General features: G+C 45.1%; 1 protein-coding gene and 1 pseudogene across 2 annotated transcripts; one reads left to right on the top strand and one right to left on the bottom strand.

The window, feature by feature from the left end:
• Window positions 1-1,484: 1,484 nt before the first annotated feature.
• On the bottom strand, window positions 1,485-2,693 carry ZCCHC12 (zinc finger CCHC-type containing 12; the record flags this gene model as incomplete). The annotated part of the gene is made up of 1 exon (XM_084258491.1): window positions 1,485-2,693. One exon carries the CDS (start codon window positions 2,691-2,693, stop codon window positions 1,485-1,487), a length of 1,209 nt encoding a protein of 402 aa, XP_084114617.1.
• A 2,154-nt stretch (window positions 2,694-4,847) lies between these two features.
• Window positions 4,848-8,993, top strand: LOC311187658 (glyceraldehyde-3-phosphate dehydrogenase-like; annotated as a pseudogene). Its single transcript has 3 exons — window positions 4,848-4,893; window positions 5,011-5,141; window positions 8,089-8,993. The product of its transcript is annotated as a glyceraldehyde-3-phosphate dehydrogenase-like (transcript).
• The last annotated feature ends 10,979 nt before the right edge of the window (window positions 8,994-19,972 follow it).

Genomic DNA, 19,972 nt, shown 5'->3' with positions numbered 1-19,972 from the left:
AGTGTGCCTTTCGGCAAATACTCAATAAGTGGTAATAGGGGAACATTGAGGCCTGACGAGCAGGAAGCAGAACGCTACTCTAATCATCATCCCCGCCTCCCAGGCTTTTCTGCTCACAGAAACAGGGACTTGCACACCGACAGGAAGGACCACTGGAGTTTGAGCTCACACAGGTCTTTTCTTCCCCTCCAATATGAGATCAGGTGATGGGACAGGACAGATTCTTGGAAGGTCCCTTTCCCCTCTCCCCCCGTGAACGCCCTGCGTGACTGGCACGGTGTATTGGGCTTTCTGACCGCCATGTTCCTTCATGTGCCTTGGCAAGCAGATCGCTCTTCCTCCCTTCCCAGCTACTCTGGATTCTAGGCTTGGGGTGGGGCTAGCCTGGAACTCGGGGCTATTTCTGTCCTCTAACTTGTAGCTTCCGGGCTTGGGGTTAGGGGAGGAGAACAGGTCTCTTGGCCCTGGGGCCCCTTGAGTAGCTGCTCTGGCCTTTCCTGAGCTGGGAAGTGGGGAGGGTGTGATGTCAGCACCGAGGGGTAATGCCTATGCTAAGAAGGGCAGTGTCAGCAGTGTAAAGAATCCATCCAGAGGAGGAAGTGCTACCCCTCCCAGGGTGACCAGAATGGAGGCCCTGCAGTCCTCATTTGGGGCTGTAGCCACATGTACCAGACTCCCCTGCCACCAGACACCTCTGGATACTTGAGAGAAGAAAACAGTGGCGCTTTGTCAACTACTGGGTGCCTGAGTTTGGCTCAGAAGAGCTAAGAAGGATGAGATCAGTTGTCTTAAAGTGCTCTGTCCATTTATCTTTGGGAAATATTTCAGCCCGTTTTGTCTTTCCTTTTTCCCCATCTGCAAAAGGATGGTGCTAAAAACCCCTCCCCTTTATAGCTTTTTTTTTTCTGTATCTCTGATGTCTTTTTTTTCTTTACTTCTTAAAATAATAGAATAGACACATTGAAATAGATGCTGATATATATTTATTGACATAGAAAGAAGCCCACAACATATATTGTTTGGTGAAAAAATACAGACTATACAACAGCACTTATATTTGATCACTTCCATCTATACATACATCTATCTGGGTACATAAGTATAGGGAAATATCTAGAAGGACGTTCATCAATGGGTTGACAAAGGTTATATGAGGCTGGAGGTTTGGGGGTCATTAGCACTTTTTGTACTTTACTGTTTGAAGATTGAACGATGCATGATTTCACTTTCACAAAGAGAATAAAGCCATCAAGGAAATTGGGCACACACAGAAAACAGACACTCAGGCAGCAGGGAGAGGGGACAGGATAGGGGTCAGGCCCTCTCCCTCCACTGTGCTGGTATCGAAGACCCTTCCTCCTCCACCCCCCAAAAAAAGCCGCTGTGTGGATTCATTCATGCAATTAGAAGCGCCCCTACCCCAATGTCCCATTGCTGGACTCTGAATATGGGTTAGGGTTCATTTAAAGCTGGGGGCTAACACCTCACTGTGGCTCACAAGGGTCGTGGTGTTCGCCAGGGGCCTCTCTGGACCCCTCCTCCTCTGGATGTGTCAGATCCTGCAGGGTGATGATCAGATTCTCAAACACCTGGGTCTTGTTGCTCTCATTGCCGCAGGTTTCCTTCGAGTGCCCCTCCTCGCCACAATAGGAGCAGCGGATTGTGTATTTTCGCTTCCTGGCTCTACGCATCTCCCCAGGAGCATCGTTCTTATACCCAGAACCCCCACTGGTGGAAGGAGACGGAGCCCGCGAGCTGCTGGGCGAATCAATGACTAGCACGTGATCCTGAGGTCTGGGCCTGCGTCTGGGGGGAGGAGAGGCCGGGAATGAGAGCGGAGGGTCCTGAGGCTCCACCAGGATCACATCCTCATCTGAGTCATCGAGGGTGTCATCTATCTCTATCACGTTGCAGTCAGCACTGTCGATCACTATGGGTGGGGAGCCCTCAAAGGCCCCTGGGCTGGCTGCCCTCTCCGCCATGGACTCTGATCTTTTGGGCCGCTTCCGCTTACCGAAAGTGTCTTCCCAATCCTCTTCCTCCCTTATCATTCTGATTAACTCCAGGAAATTGGGAAGGCGCTCCTGCTCATTTGCATACAGCCTGAGAAGATGCTTCAGCCTGAAGCGCAGGTCCCTATTCAGCTCAGCCCCTAAAAGGAGCTGGTGCAGGCGCGTCTGGTTGGCGTCTTTTTCAGCTATGATCCCTGCCTGAATAGCGTTCTGGAGCTGCACCTCTAAACGGATCACATAAAGGGAGGCTTTCTCCCCTTGAGCTTGCAGGGTATTAAAAAATCTACCATGAGTGGTCACACTGCTTTCAGACTCCCCAAACACCAATTTCATGCCACGCAAGAAATCTGCCACGCTTAGGTTAGGGTTGGCGGCCTGGAGCAAACGCATGACCTCCCGGGCGGGGCCCCTCAGGGTTTTCATCAAGCGCTTGAGCTTTTCCTCCTCCGACATATTCCAATCTGGCAGGATCCCATTGACTTGGATCAGCCAGTTTTCAAAGGTTTCTTCCCCCTGAGCTGGCACCACCCTCCCGGAGAACAGCTTCATGTTTCTCTCTGCCATGTTGGCCATTAAGGGACCAAGACTCCTCCCCAAGGACCTCAGCATGGAATGGGCCCAAGGCGGCAAGGGCGCGTTCTGCCGCCGGCTACTACCCACGCGGGCCATGATGCTAGCCATGGCTGCCGTCTGATGGGGGGATCTGAACAGGACAGGACGCGCAGGCTTGGTGGAAAAGCCTAATCTGCAGGCGTGCTGGGGGACTCGGTCTTCCTCCGGTCTCAGTGGGGCCTGGAAAAAAGGAAAGAGGGGTTAACAAGGAACAGTTGACGCGGTCTTCTCTCCCTTCCCGAACATCCTCGCCGGACATTTTTATCTGCCCACTGCCCTAAAAATACCCTCCAGGAGACTGGCATGTAGAGCCCCGCGGAGTCAGCCGGTGTCTCCCTGTCAGCAGGGTGCTTTTCACAGCCACACTCCCCCTCCCGCCAGCCCTTCCAGAGGGACGGCAACTGTTGCTTCTAATTCCAAGCGCGTAAGTGTACGGAGCTGAATGAACTTGGACTCTCGAAATAGAGCGCAGGGGTCACGGATTTGTGGGAATGACTAAGATCTCATTAACCTCAGGGTCTCGGGTCCCAGCCACATCCCCCTCTCCGTGTTTCCCCCCCGTCCAACCTCGCCCCCGTTATTTGTCAGATTCTCACACAAGCTCAGGAACCAGAGCGCGCCTTTATTTCACTTCCAGCCTCTGCAACCGGTGGCCTCGGGGAGCGAGCTCGTCTGCGGACTACAGCGGGTGTCCGTCCGCCGGGGGTCGCCGATGGAGGACCTCTGGGCTTCCAGACTGCGCCGCCGCAGAGGGTAGGGCAGGGCAGGGAAGGGTCTGAAGCCGCCTCTTCCCTCATCCGGCTCCCTCCACGCCTCCCTCCCTTGCTCCCCCCCACCCCCACCCCGCCGCTGTGGCCAGGCGGAAAATTCCCTCTCCCACCTTCTGAATACAAGCCAGAGCGACCCCCACCATTACATTTCCCCCGGGAAACCGCCGGCCTACCAGCTCTGCAATCAGGCGCACAGAACTCCGGCTGGGGCTGGGCTCTGATGGCCTGCCACGGAGAAAGGAATAGGAGTTGGACACGCACACCCACATAATCCTCCCCAGAAAGAGATGATCGAGATGTAAATGGGGTTCGAGGCAGACCGCTGGCGACCCCCCCTCGCCGTCTCTTATCAACCCGCCCCCCCAAAATGCCCTCCTCTCCATCCAGGCACATCCTACCCGTTCGGCTGTGTCCAGTTGAGCCCCGCCTCCTCCCTCAGAGCAGCCGGATGACCCGAGTCCTCGCAGGTCTGTTCCCCAAGCGGGGAGCCGCCCAGGACTGGCGGGGCTCCCCACCTCCTCTCTCGACTCCGGACAATCGCACCCCCTTTCTTTACCTGTGCTCGACCGATGGGCACCGGACCCTCCCGCGTTGACAGCTGTGGACGCCGCCTTCCGGTCTCCGCGGCCCTGCGGGGGGGCGGGAAGAAAGACGCCTCCTCAGCTGCTGAGCGACCCGGGGCTGCCAGCCGGAGCTGCTCGGCGCGGCCGCCCAGCAAAGGGTAGCCGAGTCGAGGCAGCACGGTTCCCACGGCAGCCGCGGCAGCTTTTATCCTCTGCCCACTGAGACAAAAGAGAGTGACGAGCAAGCCGGCCCGGCCAATCAGCGGGGCGCGGGGGCGGGCTCCCCGCGCAGCCTCCGGCTGGATGCAAATAAACGCCTGGGTCGGGTAAGCGGGGCGGAGGGCGGTGAGCGGCAGGTCCGCGGAGCGTCAAGTGCAGCTAGGTTGCACACGCTGGAAGAGTTTGCGACGGTTGGCTTCTCCCTCTCCCTCGCTTCCACTCCGCTGTGCCTTGAAGCCAGGTGCACTACACACGAGGTGGGATGGAAATCCAATAAACAATAAAAGTTCTTCGTCGTTGCGTAGAGGGAAGGGAGAGGAAACAGCATTTGCGCTTTGTTTGTGCAAATAGGCTTGCACACACATCTATTTTACTGTGAAGGAGGTGGAAGTATGTCCATTTCACAATGGGAGGCGGGGGACTTAGGCACCCAGGTTCTTAATCAATATTCAATGGAGCATAGATGCAAAGTTTGGCTACATCAAAATCATTTGCAGGAGCTTGTTAGAAATGCAGGTTCCTCAGCCAGGCCTGTGGTGCGGATTCTGATTTACTAGGGCAAAGAGTGACTTTGTGTTTTGTATTTTTACCCAGCACTGTAGTTGATTCTGAGGTGTAGAGAAGATGGTGAGGAAGTAAATGGGCCTGCCTTCCATGTGTCTGTTTACGGCATGTCTGTGATGAAATGCAATTCTACAGCAGAGGTCCCTATCTGGAGTACACAATCTCCTTGATTTGTAAGTAAAGGTTTTGGACTCCATAGGAAACCAAACAATGGCCACCCAAATATATTAAGTTCTAATTCCTGGAACCTGTAAACTTTATCTTATAAAGTAAGCATCTTTGCGGATGTGATCAAAGATCTTGATGTGGGGAGGTTATCCCGGATTATCTGGGCAGGTCTTAAATCCAATCACAAGTGTCCTTATAAGAGAAAGGAAAAGGAAGAACTGATCTACACAGAGGTGATTTGAAGACAGAGGCAAAGATTGAAGTGATGAGGCCACAAACAAAGGAGTGCTAGCAGCTAGCAGAGACTGGAAGAGGCAAGGAACAGAGTACATCCTTGCCCAGAGAAACTGATGTTGAACTCCTGGCCTCCAGAACGATGCAGTCATTTCGTGGCAGCCATAGGACACTAATACAGACTCTATATTTTTCACATCCACAGCTTTTGTAGATTTATTAACTGGATCCATCGCCCAGTCATGTTTGAAAATCATCCCCTATAATCTTTCCTTGTAAATATCTTCCTTCTCCAATATGTACTTGAGGAAGAAGTGTGAGAAAGGAAATTTAATTAGACCCCTGACTATAGCTCTGTGTCACTGACATAGCCCTTACATATCTCAACTCAAGGATAGGTTGCCAGGTGACCCTTCTGTGAGCTCTTGAGGGGACCTTTCCTTTCCTGGATTTGGCACCACTGGCCCCAGAGAAAGGGTGACTCCATGGAAATGATATGCTAGGCTATCTGGAGTGAAAAGCCAGTGGCTCCATGTCTTAGTCAGCTAGGGCTGTTGCAACAAAGCCTTAAATAACAGAAATGTATTCTCTCATATTTCTGGAGGCTAGAGGTCCAAGATTGAGGTGCTTATGGAATTAGTTGCTTCTAAGGCCTATCTCCTTAGCTTGCAGATGTCTGCCCTCTTGCTGCCTGTTCACAGGTTTGTCCCTCTATGTGCACCTGCCCCGATATCCAAATTTTCTCTCCCTGTAAGAACCCCAGTCTGAATTAGAACTCACCCAAACGGCCATTTTCAGTTATCACCTCTTCTAAGGCCCTACCCAAATACAGTCACATTGTAAGTTAGGTACAGGGATTAGGAATTCCACATATGAACTTTGGGGGGTTGGGGGACAATTTGGACATTAATACTCTATTTTCCCTTACTTCTGATTCTGGGAAAGCAGGTCTCCTTTTCCTCATTTAGAGTGTGACTTGGGGTGTCTCTGTGGGGCTTCAAGGGTCAGGGTGGTGGTGGCATACACTACACAAGTTGACCACCCAAGTACAAGTTGTCATTGTTGCTTGTTTTGACTGCTCTGAAGCCTGAAAGCAAGGGAATCATCTGAAGCCCTTCGGCTGTTGTTGGGTTCCTCTTGATCCTGCCAATGTTCTCCACCTGTTCCTTTCTGCTTTCTTATTTCCAAGTCCAATACTTAGAATTCCTTGGAGTAGATGACTTAAATTCGGAAACAGAGGACTTTCCATCTCAAGATTGTAGGCTTTCTCTTGTGAACAGAACAGCGGGGCGGTGGTGGAGGAGGCAGAGAGATGGTAGGCTGGTAACCGCAGAGTCAGGGTGGTGCTCTCTATAGCTTATGGGTTACTGTTAGACTCTTCGTCTGGCTCCCCAGTTCTACAAAATCTGAACCTGGCCTCTAAGCAAACTCTTGTTCTGAATTTAAATGGCCTCACCCCCAAATCCACTGATCTGTATCACCAAATCAAGTGAGCCGCAGATCAGTCCTGGTGGCATCAAGAAAGACAAAGACTAGACCTCAGAGCTCTTGCAAAAATGCTGAAGAAAATGGACTGTGTACCAGGCTTGGCTCATTAGAACAAAGAGAGGACCTTTCCATGCAGGTCTTAGAGGAGAATTTGCTAAGCTGGCTCCAGTTGGATAGTGAGTATCCCTTATCTCTGGCTTCATGTTTCAGGGTGTGGGGGGGGCCTGAAAAAGATTCAGACTCTGGTGGTTCTAAGAAGGCCACGTTTTATTTACTGATAGCAAAAAATGTAAACTGTAAAAACCTGAAGGTTAGGTGCTAAAGCTTTCAGTTAAAGCAATAATAGATACCTTTGACTGCCTTCCTTCTCTGCACCAGGAATTTTCCATCCATTATCTCATCCAAGCATCTCCAGGAGCCTTGTTCATATAGACATTGTTCTCCCACTGAAAGAGCTGAGGGCACCCAGGCCTTCACACTGGGACTTTGGAGCATCAGAAGTCACAGTCTGGATGGGGATTCTTATGCCAGACCTTGCCCACACTAAGCTGGGGCCCTGAGGGTGGCATCTTTCATCCCTTGTGAAAGAGAAAATATTCAACATGAGGGTAAAACAAAGATATTTTTAGTCAAACGAAAACTAAGAGTTTTTTTTTTTTTTTACCAGCAGGCTACACTAATGGAAATTCTAAAGGATGTACTTCAAGAGGAAAATGATCTTAGAAGAACAAAATACAGGAAGGCATGAAGAGCAAGGAAAGTGACAGTACTTGGGCAATGTACATGAACTTTGGTGGAAAAACCAGAAACAGTCTATTCTGCTTTTTTAAAAAAATGTAAAGTACTCCATAATAAGAAAAGACGTCAGAAGGGACAGAAATGGTTTCTAAGGGCCTTGTATCACATTGGATGTGATTTAGGTTTATCAAATGTATAACTTTGTAAAGTAATTACGTATGTAGGAATTAATAAAATGCAAATTAAAAATTCTATTTATAATAGCATCAAAATGTAAATATTTATGAATACATTTAAGAAATATGATACTTCAACACTGAAAACCACAAAACATTGTTGAATAAAAATAAAAGTTGTTTTTTGTTTTTTCTTTGTGGGACCCTTGCTGGTGGCCAGGGATTGAACTAGCGCTGCAGAGGCTGCGGGCAGCCTCGCAACCCAGCGCTCAACTGCTGCACCACCAGGGGAGGCCCGTAAAAATAAAAGTTCTAAATAAATGGAAAGATATTTCATGTGCATGGACTGCAAGGCTTAATATTGTTAAAGTGGTGATCTATGAATTCGGTGTAATCCCTATTTTAATCCCAATTGGCTTCTTGGTATAAATTGACAAGCTGGGCTCTCTGCTCCTCCCCATTCAGCAGACAGCTGCTTCTTCTCAGGTAGTGCCAGCAGAGTCCCAAAGACACCGATAGTGAAGGTCAGAGTGAATAGATACAGTCCTATTGGGTCACTAAAGCTGCTTTTAACTCTGGCAAAGTGGATACTGTTGCCATCATTGACCTCAACCACATGGTCGACATGTTCCAGTATAATTCCACCCATGGCAAGTTCAGTGGCACAGTCAAGGCTGAGAACAGGAAGCTTGTCATCAATGGAAAGCCCATCACTTTCATCTAGGAGTTTGATCCCACCAACATCAAATAAGTTGATGCTGGTGTCGAATATGTTGTGGACTCCTGGTGTCTTCACTACCTTGGAGAAGGCACTTGAAGTATGGGGCCACAAGGGTTCATACATCTGCTGATGTCCCCATGTTTGTGATGGGTGTGAACCATGAGAAGAATGAAAAAACTCCCTCAAGATCAGCAATGCCTCCTGCACCACCAACTGTTTGGCCACCCTGGCCAAGGTCATCCAAGACAATGTTGGCATCATCGAGGGACTCATGACACCAGAATACAACAATTGACAGCCCTTCTGAGAAGTGGTGACATGATGGCTGAAGGGCTGTCCAGAATATAATCCCCGAGTCTACTGGCACTGCCAAAGTTGTGGGTAAGGTTGCCCAGGAGCTGAGGAAGTAGCTCACTGGCATGGTCTTCCATGTCCCCACCCCACTGTGTCAGTGATGATATACCTTCTGCCTGGAGAAAGCCTCCAAATACAATATCATCAAGAAGGTGGTGAACCAGGCATCTCAGGGTCCTCTCAAGGGCAGCTCAGTTACACTGAGGACCAGGTTGTCTCCTGTAATTTTAACCGTGACACCCCTTCCACTATTGACCCTGGGGCTGACAATAACTTCAGTGACTACTTTTGTCAAGCTCATTTCCTATGACAATGAATTTCCTCATAGCAACAGGATGGTGGACCCCATGGTCCAGATGGCCTCCCAGGAATAAGAGCCCCTTAGACTATCAGCCCCAGAGAGAGTACAAGAGAAAGAGAGAGACTTTTAGCTGCTGAGGAGTCCATCTCCCATTCATCCAACACACTGAGAATTTCCCTACCTAGACAGTTTCCATCTAAGACACCCTGAGGAAGGGGAGGGGCTTAGGGATCCTTAGTTTGTCATGTACCATCAATAAACTGTACACAGCCAAAAAAAAAAAAAAAGGAAACTGACAAACTTGTTGTAAAATTTATATGGAAATGCAGGGGACTCAGAATAGCCAAACCCATTAAAAAAAAAAAAAACTGTTTTGAAGATTCACATGTCCCAATTTCAAAACTCATAAAAAACTACAGTAATCAAAACAATGTGGTTCTAGCATAAGAATAGATAAATAGATCAGTAGAATAGAGATTTCAGAACTAGACATATACATTTATAGCCAATTGATTTTTGACAAAGATGACAAGACCATTTAATAGAGGAAAAAGAATCATCTATTGAGAAATGGTGTAGGGACAACTGGATATCCACATACAAAAGAAATGAAGTTGGACTCCCTACCTCAAACCATGTGTAAAAATTAACAAAGAATGGGTCATAGTCCTAAATATAAGAACTAAAATTATTAAAATCTTAGAAGAAAACATAGATCTTTGGTATTTTCAGTTAGGCAAAGCCTTCTAAAGCATAAATTTGTTTCATCAAAATTCAAAACTTTTGTGCCACAAAGAACAACATTGGAAAAGGGAAAAGACAATCGACAGAATGAGAGAAAAGATGTGCAATTCATATCTTTTCTGATAAGGAATTTGAATCTAGACTATATAAACTATTTTACAAAGGCAACCCAGTGAAACAATCATAACCCAATTAAACAATGGACAAAGGACACTTCAGAGAAGACACACAGATGGTCAATAGGCACATGAAAAGGTATTCAACATCGTTAGCCATCAGGGACGTGCAAGTCAAAACCACACTGATATACCACTTTGTACCTACTAGTATGTTGATAATAAAAAAAAGAGAGAATAGCAAATGTTGGCAAAGATATAGAGAAACTTGAATCCTCCAGTATGTAAAATGGTGCTACCACTTTGGAAAACAATCAAGAATTCCCTTCAAAGATTGAATACAGGATCACCGTATTTGCAACATTTCTACTCCTAGGTGAATACCCAAATGAAATGAAAATATATGTCCACACAAAAGCTTGTACACAAAATGTTCGTAGCAGCATTATTAATATTATCCAAAGGCGAAACTAACCCAAATGCCCATCTACTGATGAATGGGTAAAAGGAGTAAAGTACTGATCTATGCTGTAACACAAATGAATCTTGGAAACATTATGCTATGTGAAAGAAACCAGTCATGAGAGGTCACGTATGGTATGATTGTGTTTATATAAAATGTTCTGACTCCAAAGAGTCAGAAAGACTCTTAGACTAATGGTTGCTGGGACTGGGGAGAGAAGAGAAAAGGGGATAATTTTTGAGGTACTGAAAATATGCTACAATTGATTGTGATAATTGTACAGCTCTGAATATATTTTTATTTTTTTAATTTTTAAAAGATTTATTATTTATTTATTTATGCATAGAAGAACTGGGGTATAGGCCAGAAGTGTGGGGGTGAGAGGATTCACCAGAGACAGCAGGGAGCAGAACAGAAAGCTTGACTGAAATACACTGCTGAGGGGAGCAGTGGATGAGACAGGAGAGGACTGCTGTGCCATGTGGGTCACCTTCCTGTCCTGGGATCGGACTTGTGCTGCTGTGGCTGCCGATAGCTTCATAATGCTGCAACTTAACCCCTTGCACCACCAGGGAGGCCCATAGGGTCAAATTCTGCACCTATCAGTTTCTTAATCCCCATTGCCTCAGTTTGCATATCTGTAACTGGAGTTTATAATTGCATCTAGCTCAAATGTTTAGGGAAAAATAAAGGAGATAAGCCTTGCAAAGTCTTAAGAATGGTTTTTGACACGTAAGTGCTCAATAGCTACCATTTGTCATTATTCCTAAAACTCTCTAGAAGGTGCATGAAATGAATTTGGAATCCTGCTGTGTGTCTGGTATTGCCCTGTTTTCCATTTGCTATAGATACATAAACATTAAAATTGCATTTAAAAACATCTACAATTTTCACATTTCACTCTCTCAGGCTATTTCTGCCTCCGTAGTTAGCTGGAAGGAAGTTGAAAGAAATATTTATTAAATGTTCCAATGTGCCAGGCATTGTGTGAGGTGCTTTACATATGTCAACTTCCTTAATCCTCAGGCGGCTCCTGTGGATTGGCACATTTAATAGAAAGGGACACTCACAGAGGTTAAGAAGTCCAAGGTAATGTGGTTTGTAAGAGGCGGGGTAGAGCTTTGAAAGTATGTCCGTCTAGCTCCCAAGCCCTTGCTCTTTTCCCAGCACCGTGTTGCCATGGCGTTGAAAATAACCACTCATCAAGAGGGGATTCAAATAATTTTGAAGACACGCTTCCTGCGTTAAGCAGTGTGTATGTCTTAATATGTAGAAAGCATTTCAAAGAGCCTGTGTGCTTTGTCTACTGCCGAAGTTCAGAGAGTGCAAGGGCACCATTTCAGAGCAGACCTAAATCTCCTGTGTTCTAGTAATAGGTATTCCTACAAGTTGCTTAAATTGCAATGATCTAGCAGGTTTTCAAAGTCTGGTCAAGCCCCGGGAATTGAGAAGTAGGATTTCCAGATCAGAAGGAGTGTATTACCAGCAGGAGAGCACCGTGTCTGATGAGGGGCCTGCATCCCAAACTGACATTGCTCTGCCCCAGGTCTGCAAACAGAGGAGCACACCCACCCAGATCTCAGCACGGAGAGGTCCATAGAGGTGTCCAGCCAAATCCCCACAGCTCCACCTTGACAAATGGAGACCAGCCCCTCCCTGAGGCCCAAGTGGCCCTTTGGGAAGTGCGGGGCACTTGAAGAATCCCCGCTGATTGATGGACTGGACTGCTGTGTAGATGAGAGGAAGGAGGGTTTTGTGCAGGAGCAGGAGGCGGGCTGGAGAGCCACGGATGCCTGCTGGCAAAGAAAGGCTGGTGAGTAGATCAGGCTGGCAGATATTCTGTATGTGTGTCACAAAAAGAACACAAAATGGGACCTCCCTGGTGGCGCAGGTGGTTGAGCGCAGCGCTGTGAGGCTGTCCAAGGTCTTTGCTGAGTGAGTTCGATCCTTGGCCAGCTGGGGAGCAACCCACATGGTGCAGCAGACATCTCCTGTCTCGCCAGCTGCTCCCCCTCAGCAATGTATTCTGGTACATCTGTTCTGCTCCCCACTCTGTCTCTAGTGAATCTTCTCACCCCCTGCAACTCTGGCCTGTACCCCACTTCTTAAAAAAAGAAAAAGAACACAAATTGCAGCCTGGAAGCCTGGAGGCCTGGGCTCAAATGCCAGTTCTGCCACTTTCCGGAAAACTAATCATTCTTCGGGTGCATCAGTTTCCTCATCAATATAATGGGGACAACAACAATCATACCTATCTCACTGGATGGTCGTGGGGATCGAATAAAATTCCCTTAATGTGGAGAAATATGACGTTATGGGTTTACTTGCTTTCTTTTCTTGTGGGTCCCGGTCACATGAGGCAGTTTTTGACACTCTGCAAGAATTCAAGAAACACTCACTGAATGAATGAATTATACTAGATTACTCGTATTGACTATTTAGAACAGTACTCATGAGAAGCAAAACTGATATAGGCAGAAGGAAGTTCTTGCACCTTTCCATTTGGAACCATGTTCCCTGTTCTTGACAGAGAGGTACCCTGAAAGAATTTAATTTCCAGGGTCCTCTGCTACCACATTTTCCTCATGCAGTCCACTCGATAGCAGCATCAGAAGAATGACAGCTGTCATTCATTGAGGGCTTCTTATATTCTAGGCACAGCTGTATTTTCAAATCCATCTCCATGTATAATGACTATTTTTCTTAGGGAAAAAATTATATGCTAGTGGCTCTAAAGCTTAAGTATTCTTATCAAGGCTGTAAGGGCATGGCTACTGTTGGAGTTTCCAATCCCAGGACTTCTCCTGGACCCGACTCAAGCCTAAGCTGGAAATTGTGTATCAAGAACCCCATACTGTCATAGTTCCGCCATTAGGCATGGTGGTGATTGATGAGGGCAAGAGCAGGAGCAGGGAGAAACTGGGGTTCTGATTCCTGAGGTAATCCCCAACGTTCTGAGGAGACAGCTAAAAAACTCCTACTGTTGATTGGTTCTAACCTGCACCAAGGCACTGAAGCTATTTCTTTCATAATTCCATTGCTGGGACACAACAGCTGTCATTCAAATCCAGGTCATCTCTTTTCAACACTGTGACATTTATAGGAGCAGATGGAACAACTTGTCAAATGCTCGTCTACAGCTGCTCACCTGGGTCTAAAATCCTTCCCCTTGGCCAACAGACTGACTGTAAAACAACCTATCAAGGTATCCCATCTACTTTTGCTCCCCAAAGTATCCCCAGTACTTAGTTCATTGTGGCCACTCAGTAAATGTTAATTGAATTAATGAATGAAAAGATGAAAATCCAGTTCTACCCCAAAGAAAAAGGTTGACAAAAGAAAACATCAATGAATAAATGGCTCCCTTGGAGGTAAAAGGTAGGAAAATTCTAGTATCAAAACTCAGCCAGACAATGACTCAGTCAAAATGAGGGATTTGGTTGGTCCAGCAGGGATTTCAGTCCAGGCCAGAACTTCGGTCAGTAGCTACAGGACAGCAGCAGCAACACAACAGACTTCAACAGTAGGATGGATCCCCTCGCTGACATGGGTAGTCTGAAGTCAAGAGTTAAACTCTTCTGCAAAGGAAGAATGCTACAGAACATGTGCCTCCATGATTTGCTCCATTGGAGACAGAGAAATAGAGCTAGGCTAAAAAGAGTTTGAAAACTAGCCATGGCTTTAGGGAGGAGGGATCTATCTTGCTGGCTCCAAGATAATGTCCCTTCCCACAGAGAGGGTTTCACCAAGTTGCCATTACAATTTCTACATGCAGCCCCCAGATGGCAGCAGTGTGTTGTTGTTGAGCTAAGTTCCTGTCAAGCCTTGCCATCTCACTGGCCATCCTAAGACTGTCCTGTGGCAAGCTTAGATTTGGTAGTTCTTCCCCTCATGCTGAGTCAGTGTGCAGTGTGTCCTCTTCTAACAGTGACCGCTTTCTTTCCCTGGTGGCCAGCTCCCACAACCCTGACTCCTGGAAGTTGCCACTCCTGATTGCCTCCCCCTCACCCACCCTGTTGGAAATCACAACCCAATGATTCCCTCCAACAATCATGGTCACCATGTCCAAAGCAGGCCTCATATTTCTTATCCATCTATCATGACCCCAACCCCACTCAAGCCTTCACTTCTCTCTGTCATCTTGAGCCGTTCCCTTTCATTCATCATTGCATTTTAAAGTGGTGAATCCACTCTAAAATACATTAGATCTGCACCCTTCTCTCCAATTTGCCTGTACAGGAGAGCCTCACCACCTGTTGATGATCTCTTAACTCATCTGCTTATCTCCATCACCTTCCATAATCCATTCTGCCACCACAATCTGTCTTTACACAAACTCCTGCAAGGACAAAAATGTCCCCTTTTGTTAATCTATACAGATTCTACTCACACTCCAAGATCAAATAGCACCTTCTTCAAGAAATTGTATTGGGGGCCTCCCCTGGTGGCGCAGCGGTTGAGCGCTGGGCTGCGAAGCTGCCCGCAGCCTCTGCAGCTCTGGTTCGATCCCCCGCCACTGGCAAGGGTCCCACATGGTGCGACAGACCTCTCCTGCTGCACCCACTGCTCCCCTCAGCAGTGTATTTCGTCAATCTGCCTGTTCTGCTCCCTGCCCTGGCTCTGGTGAATTCTCTAACCCTCCTGTGCTTCTGACTGTACCCAGTGCTTGTATAAATAAATAAATCTTTAAAAAAAAAAAAAGAAATTGTATTGGGTCGCCACCTGATCCTGATCCTCCCATCATTCTTTCTACGGTCTACAGCACTTTATTTGGATCTCCTTTGATAGTTCTAATTTTTAACACGCTGCTTTGTAAATTATTCAGTGTATACATAAATAGCTCAGCCCAGGAATGTCAATTATGAGGCATAAATACTTCAACTCATGTCCCCACCAGTGCCCAAGGAATGTCATCTCTAATAGATCTTAGCTGTCTTCTCACTAAGTCCAAATTCAATCTCAAAATCCTTCTCAAAACAGTACTCCAGGCAGAACCAACCCATAAGATGAAATAAATTTCCCATCCCTGCTCTGGACTATAAGAAATATGACAGAAAGCATGTTCTGTTTCTTCTTTGAATCCACCAGAGCATCTTGCACAAAATCTATACCCATTTAAATGTTTCTTGAATGAATAAATTAAAAAGTTAAATGGAATAGAGCAGACCCTGGCAGCAGGATTGCTGCTCCCAGACTCCACGGTTCAATTTAATCAGGTTTTTTCACTCCAATATATCTTGCTGGTGATAGTCACATGGTCTGTATCAATATTCCCCAATGGTATCCAAGGCAGCGACTTACTGAAAATTACATAACCAAGCATACACTCAGCAGGTTTAAGGAGCACCTACTTAACCACACATAATTTCTCTCAACCTAACATTCAAATTCATAAGCCTATTTTTCCACCAAGCTTTCAAATTTTCAGTGCATTTAAAAATATCATAAAGGAGTTGCACCACATTAGTCTTAATTAAACCATGCTGAAGTGCTCTCTCAATATCACATTTCCAGCAAGCTTCCATTTGTCCTAATCCTGGCTGGGGGGTGGAGGGGCAGAGATGAAACAACACAGGTATGCTTTGTACTGTTATTTGCAAAACATTCCCTATACATATTAAAAGTTGGCATTTGGCTGTGCAGGATTGTTTTTGACTTTTTAAAAGGAAAACTATGTGTTGGTTGTGTAAGAACTTTGGAGTTTCAAGGTCAAATTTGAGCTTCCACTTCTTTCACAGATGTCTTACCGTGCTTATAAAGACTTTCCTGAGTCTAATAGAATACTAAGCCAATGTTTAGGCACAGAAATCTGAAAGGGGTAAAAGAGCTACTTTGTGGTGACAGAGCCATATTACTTACTGAAAGCCAGCATGGTATGGTTTTGAGGGTCATTTTTTCCCGAATCCTTGTCCCTCTGTGTCACACAGCATGGCTCTCCAAAAGTCCACCTTGTGCCTTGTTGGATACTGATTCAAACAAATGATAGAAAAAAAAAACATTTATGAGGCATTTGGGGATATGCGAACACTAATTGGATATTTGATAATATGAAGCAATAATTGTTAATTTTTTAATGTGATAATGGTATTTTTATGTATTTTTTTATTACAAAAGTCCATTGTTTTTAGAGGTGTATTCTGGAGTTTTCACAGACTAAGTGATATGGTGTCTGGGATTTATTTCAAAACAACTGCTTGTTTGGGGAGTAGAATGTGAACGGGGGTGCAGACGAGACAAGATGGAACACATTGACAAGTGTTGAAGCTGGATCATAGAGACCATCATTCATAAGTAACACTCTCCACTTTTGTGTTTGAACTTTTTCATGATAAAAAAAAATTTTTTAGGGCCTCCCTGGTGACACAAGGGGTTAAGTCGCAGCACTATGAAGCTAACCGCAGCCACCTGCAGCACAAATTCCACCTCTGGTCAGGGAGCTACCCACATGGCACAACAGACCTCTCCTGCCTTGCCCGCTGCTCCCCTCAGCAGTGCATTTCAGTCAATCTGCCTGTTCTGCTCCCCACTCTGTCTCTGGTGAATCCACTCACTTCCCGCACCTCTGGCCTGTACCCCAACTCTTGTTTACACAAATAAATCATCAAAAAAAAGAAAGAAAGAAATTGTTTTAATCCAGCATAAAAGCAAAGAATGGTTTGAGAAAGGCTATTTGTAATATGAATCTTATTCAGGAATAGCAATCCACAAAGGTCTTTGCTGTCCTTGACCACATGAGCTGATCAACTGTCTCATAAGGAGGCACAGGCCACAAGAAACAGGAAATGAGGCAGGACAAGTTTGAAAAGTGAGGAAGTTAGGAAAGACCTAGAACTTGGACTCTTGCCAGAGGGCGTGAGCCATTGCCAGTCACTGAAAGACAGAATTTGGGGGTGGTTTCAGCTGGACAGAAAATGCTGTAAAAAAGTAGTAGACTCAGAAGGGGATGATGTGTATGTTGCATATGTATGTTGGTGGAGGCCCGTGGGCTGCAGCTTGAATGTCAAGCTGTACAACAAACTCACCTTTTGGATAGAGCTCTCTTTGTTCCCTTCAAGTGACTTTAGAAACATCATGGAGATAAGACATTTAGAATTCATTCCTAGTCCAATTGTCAACAAAAACAATAACTCATAGAATCATTTTTTGGTTTTGTCCACATTTTCAAATCTAGTAGTCTTGGACCAGCTGTTTTTTTTTTCTATATTTGTTTCTGTTATTTTCCTTTAAATGGTCAAAACGTAACCATTTTGTTGATTTTCAAGCTTTATTGATTTGCCACAAGTTTATAAAATTGTATAATTTGGAGAATACAACCTCACCCCTCCCTATGTGCACCTGCCTCACTCACCCTCCACCCAAGCTCCTGTGCCACAACCCTGTCTCCTCCCCACTACCCCTCCTACTACTATCACCTCTGGTAACTAGAATATTATTCATAGAGTCTAGGAATTATTCCTGTTGTTTTGCCAGGTTGTTCTCTTTGGTTGCTTATATTCTGTAAATCAGTGACATGGTCTAACTCTCTCCCCCTTTCTGACTTATTTCACTTAGTAATATCACTTCAAGCTCCACGTATTTGGTCCCAAAAGGTGAGTGTTAGATGTGAAAGGGTCCTTGTAAATCACTAACTCCTTTTTTTTTTTTGACAGATGAGACAACTAAAGGGGGACTTGCCCAGACTCTTAGTGACTTCACAGTGGGGACTCATGGTAGTGTGACCCTACCAAGTCATCCCAGCTGGCATCAGATCAGATTGGTTGGCACCCATGTCAAAAAAAGTGAGAGAATAAAAGCAGAAAGCAAAGTTAGATTGATTCTTACTTACAGACCTTCTTCCTCTGTTATTCTAGCTCTGGTCTCTACTGGACCCCTTACATACAGACATGATGGCTCTTTGATGTGGAGTTCATGGTTAATCCAGGCCTCTTCTTAGGGCTTGAGGTTTGCCACTTGTCTGTCAGCCTCCTTGGTGCCCAAAAGTACTGGCCAGCCTTGTTTTGGCCTGCATGACAGAATGTACATTAGTCCTTGTATGTTAAAAGTTTGTAACACACTCATATATTGAAAAAAAAAATGGTTAGTTACTGTCAAGGAGCAACTATCCAACATTGTTTTTCCAGTTTTCATGTACCTCAAGGTTCAGGGGACAGAGTGCATCTGTGCATCTGTGGACGCTTTTCTTTTCTTTTCTTTTCTTTTTTTTTTTTTAGAGAGATTTATTTATTTATTCATACAAGCACTGGGTACATTCAGAAGTGAGGGATGGTGAGAGAATTCACCAGAGCCAGAGTGGGGAACAAAACAGGCACACTGAGGAAATACACTGCTGAGGGGAGCAGTGGGCGTGGCAGGAGAGGTCTGTGTGCCATGTGGGACTCTTGCCAGCAGCCGGGGATCCAACTGGTGCTGCAGAGGCTGTGGGCAGCTTCACAGGCCAGTGCTTAACCGCTGCACCACCAGGGAGGCCCTGTGGACGCTTTTCTTGACAAGAATTTTAAAAAAGGGAGGGTAAAAAATTTTACTTTAGATTTCAAGCATTTTTTTGTTTTAATTTTTTTATTATTTTTTTACATCATTGTTCATTTTTTAAAATAAATTTTATTTTTATATTCCCCATACAATTGCAATCCCCTTATTTTGACCCCAATCCCTCCCCTCCCCACCCTCCACCCCCCATAGAGTGTCTCTGGTTCATAGTTTTTTGTTGATTTTGATTTTCACTTTCTTATAGTTATTCATTTTCCTGGTCCCTTATTTAAGTTTTCTAGATTCCTGCTATGAGTGAGACCATCCGGTATTTTTCTTTTTCTTTTTGGCTTATTTCACTGAGCATGATCCCTTCCAGCGCCATCCATGTTTCTGCAAATTGCATGTGTTTATCTTTTTTGAATACTGAGTAATATTCCATGGTGTATATGTACATTTTCTTGATCCAGTCATCTATTTTTGGGCATTTGGGTTGTTTCCAAAGCTTAGCTATTGTAAACAGTGCTGTGTGAATAAGAGTTAAGCTTCTAATTCTCTTATTGCTAACTAGATTTATACTATAGAATTGTTTTTCTATAAACAGTGCAAGTAGAAAATGTTATGACATTACAAATTTAGTACAATGAAGGTAAATAATATGATCTGGTATATTGCTGATACCAGAATTGTCATTTTCGCATAAGGAGAAGAAACTGGTTCCAGAATAACAATATGTTCAATCACATCTACTGTTTATTGAAGTTCACTGTCCATGTTTTATTTCATCAACACCTCACAAAAACCCTTTGAAAACTGAGACTCAGATCAAATTAAGGAGACCTCCCCAAAAGTACAACCAAAAAACAATTAAATGGAACATGAGGGAAAGATATGAAAATTACAGAATCAGCCCAGGATATCAAATAACCTACTAATAGGAGTTCGAGAAAATAGAAAGGAAGATATTATGTGAGAAAGAAGATAAAATAATGTCTCAAAAGTGAAGGATGAGCTTTTAGATTGAAAGGCCTCACAAAGGCTCAGCCAGGTAGATGGGCAAAGATGCATCGGAAGGCATATCATTATTAAATTTTAAAACATCCGGGACCAAGTGAAAACCTTTAAAACTTGCAGAGAATAAAAAGTTACACACAGAAAATTAGAGATCAATAGGGAATCAGACTTTTCAAAATCAACATGAGAAGCAAGAACATATTGGAATAAAAATTTCAAAATCTGGAAAGGAAATTGTTTCCAATTAGG

The sequence above is a fragment of the Talpa europaea genome, assembly GCF_964194135.1.
Source record: "Talpa europaea genome assembly, chromosome: X".
Lineage (NCBI taxonomy): Eukaryota > Metazoa > Chordata > Mammalia > Eulipotyphla > Talpidae > Talpa > Talpa europaea.
The sequence above is the reverse complement of the archived record's forward strand: the minus strand, read 5'-3'. Positions and strand labels throughout refer to the sequence as shown.